Below are 2,258 nucleotides of genomic sequence, written 5' to 3'. Positions count from 1 at the left end.
GCAGCAGCATGAAGACCAGGAAACTGATGATATGCTCGACATAAAATACAAACCACCAGGCGCCGCCGGCCACTCAGATCGGGTCGGAAAGCCAGAGCAGCTGATCGGATACGTTATATACGTAGCAGAGACTGAACGCATGTTTCCTGAAATGTTACATTCAAGATGTAACATTCACATGAGTACCAAGTGTGATTAGAATATACTGTTTTACTGTTTGCATGAATATTCAGGCTGTTTTAGTCAGATTAAAATCAGCAGCTGTTCCATGTAATGTGATTACCCAAAAACAGTGACGGCCCTTTAAATAACCTGCCATCAGCGTCATTTACCTGATCTCTATCAGTTTTTCCCAAGTTTAAAGTCTTATTAGGAAGTAAACATCCTCTGTGTTCTTTCTCACCAGGATGTTTTTCTGTAACTTCAGGAATAGCGCCAGTAGCAGAAAGTAGCCACTTCGCTTGTACAGGCTCTGGTTCTGTTGGAGGTTTCTTCCTGTTAAAGGGGAGTTTTTCCTGTCCAATGTCACTCCGTGCTTGTCCAGGGGGAGTGAATGCAAAAACCTTTTAAACCAGTATGACTCACTGGAACTGCACTGCCTGACCAGTAGAATCAGCTGGAATCATTTTTGAGGCTCCAGAGGACTTTTGTTGTGGATTTGTGACATCTAAATAAACTGAATTGAAAATGTCTCTTTAAGTCGGTCATTAAATGAAGATCTTTCCAGATGGATCTGATTTCACCTGCAGACTGTTACTGTGAACCGGGGCAGCTGAATAACCTGAGTACGTCCAGCACCAGAGGCTGCTGAGAAATCAGAGCTACTGCAGGTTAGTGGCTCTAAAAGCAGCGATCCTCCAGCCCATTAGCCTGCTAACAATAGCTGCCCGCTCTGCCCTCCAACCTGCCGCTTGTTGCCCGCTAGTCACACCCACGGCGGGATTTTAGCTGCTCCGTGGGGTTTCATGTTGGCTGTGCGGAAAATAATCCGCGGACTGAATCAGAAACCTGCAGCTAACGCCAAACATTAGCTCCGAGCTAACGGCTCCCTGCTAACCCGCTAACTAGCTGCTACTAAAAGAGCGACTGCGCCGTACCTGTTCATCCCAACCAGGCGTTTCATCTGGAGCTGAGGCGGCCGCACATACCGGCATCCAGCCTGTTAACGCAGCAGCAACACCATCCTCCGCAAACCCTGTTGTCGCTGTTGTTGTTGCTAAATATGAATATCGCTATGCTATGCCTTGACTGGACCCGTGTTCTCGCGCTGCTTCCTTTCTCGCGATATTTACAGGAAGCTCGGTCCTGTTTGAACTCGCAGCTCCAGTATTGAAACTTTGCTCACGAAATAATCAACCTTTGTCTATTGTCCTATTTTATCTGATTAACTTTAGTTTTGCAGCATATTAAATGTTTGATAGCTTCGTGTATCTAATTTGTTTTAAATTAGATAAGTGTGCTTCCCTCCATACTTCAATCTCTATATTTTTCAATGCATCTGGAAAGGTTGATATACTTAAGAGTTAAAAACTAATAAAGGCCTGGAACCATATAGCTCATCTTCTCATTCATTAAATTCACATTTAATGAATTTAATGTTCTTCAGATTCTCAGGAGTTTAGATGTGGACAAAATATGAAGCTGGTTTCATTTGTTTCACTTTGACCAGAACCCCAGAAAATAAAAACATTGATCAGAAAATGTGTTTAATCTTTTATTTTACTGTCCAGCAAAGAAAAAACATGTTTACACTGTAAAATATTTACAGATTTAATGATCATAACTCAAAGTTTTTCCAGCTCAATTGTGATCATGATGAAGACTCGAGAACATCTGAAATTAGTGTTTAAACATATTTCGTAACAATAAACAATCTGGAATAGTTTTTCTCACCTTTAAGATGAAAAATACATTCAGRTGCAAATTATATTTAGAAACAGGAAGAAAAACTTCAAGGTGAGAAAAGGCGAGACCTCCAGTGGCCCTTCAGTCCACCTCCTCCACAGTGGGCCCCTGGCTGTGGGCCCCTGCCTGCTCTCTGCAGCTCCCAGTGGGCCTCCCTCCCTGGTACAACCTGCTGATGATGGGGTTGCACACCTTCTCCAGCTCTTTCTGCTGGTGTTGGTACTCGTCTTTCTCAGCCAGCTGGTTGTTCTCCAGCCAGCTGATGGTCTCCTCGCACTTGTCCACCACCTTCTTCTTGTCCTCCTGGCTGATCTTGCCCTTCAAGCTCTCGTCCTCCACGCTGCTCTTCATGG

The 2,258-nt window shown here is 44.0% G+C and overlaps 2 protein-coding genes across 2 annotated transcripts in view; both read right to left on the bottom strand.

Annotated features, from left to right (window-relative positions):
- Positions 1-1,288, bottom strand: part of sh2b1 (SH2B adaptor protein 1) — an 8,348-nt gene extending 7,060 nt beyond the window's left edge. The window contains exon 1 of the mRNA XM_008417181.2: positions 1,098-1,288. The gene's annotated coding sequence lies outside the window, so the exon portion shown is untranslated. The remainder of the gene's footprint in view (positions 1-1,097) is intronic.
- A 422-nt stretch (positions 1,289-1,710) lies between these two features.
- LOC103469480 (heat shock 70 kDa protein 1-like) lies at positions 1,711-2,256 on the bottom strand. Its single transcript, XM_008417183.1, has one exon. The coding sequence runs from the start codon at positions 2,254-2,256 to the stop codon at positions 1,987-1,989; it is 270 nt and encodes an 89-aa protein (XP_008415405.1). The 3' UTR covers positions 1,711-1,986.
- Positions 2,257-2,258: the final 2 nt, after the last annotated feature.

This window comes from Poecilia reticulata, linkage group LG8 (assembly GCF_000633615.1).
Source record: "Poecilia reticulata strain Guanapo linkage group LG8, Guppy_female_1.0+MT, whole genome shotgun sequence".
Lineage (NCBI taxonomy): Eukaryota > Metazoa > Chordata > Actinopteri > Cyprinodontiformes > Poeciliidae > Poecilia > Poecilia reticulata.
The sequence above is the reverse complement of the archived record's forward strand: the minus strand, read 5'-3'. Positions and strand labels throughout refer to the sequence as shown.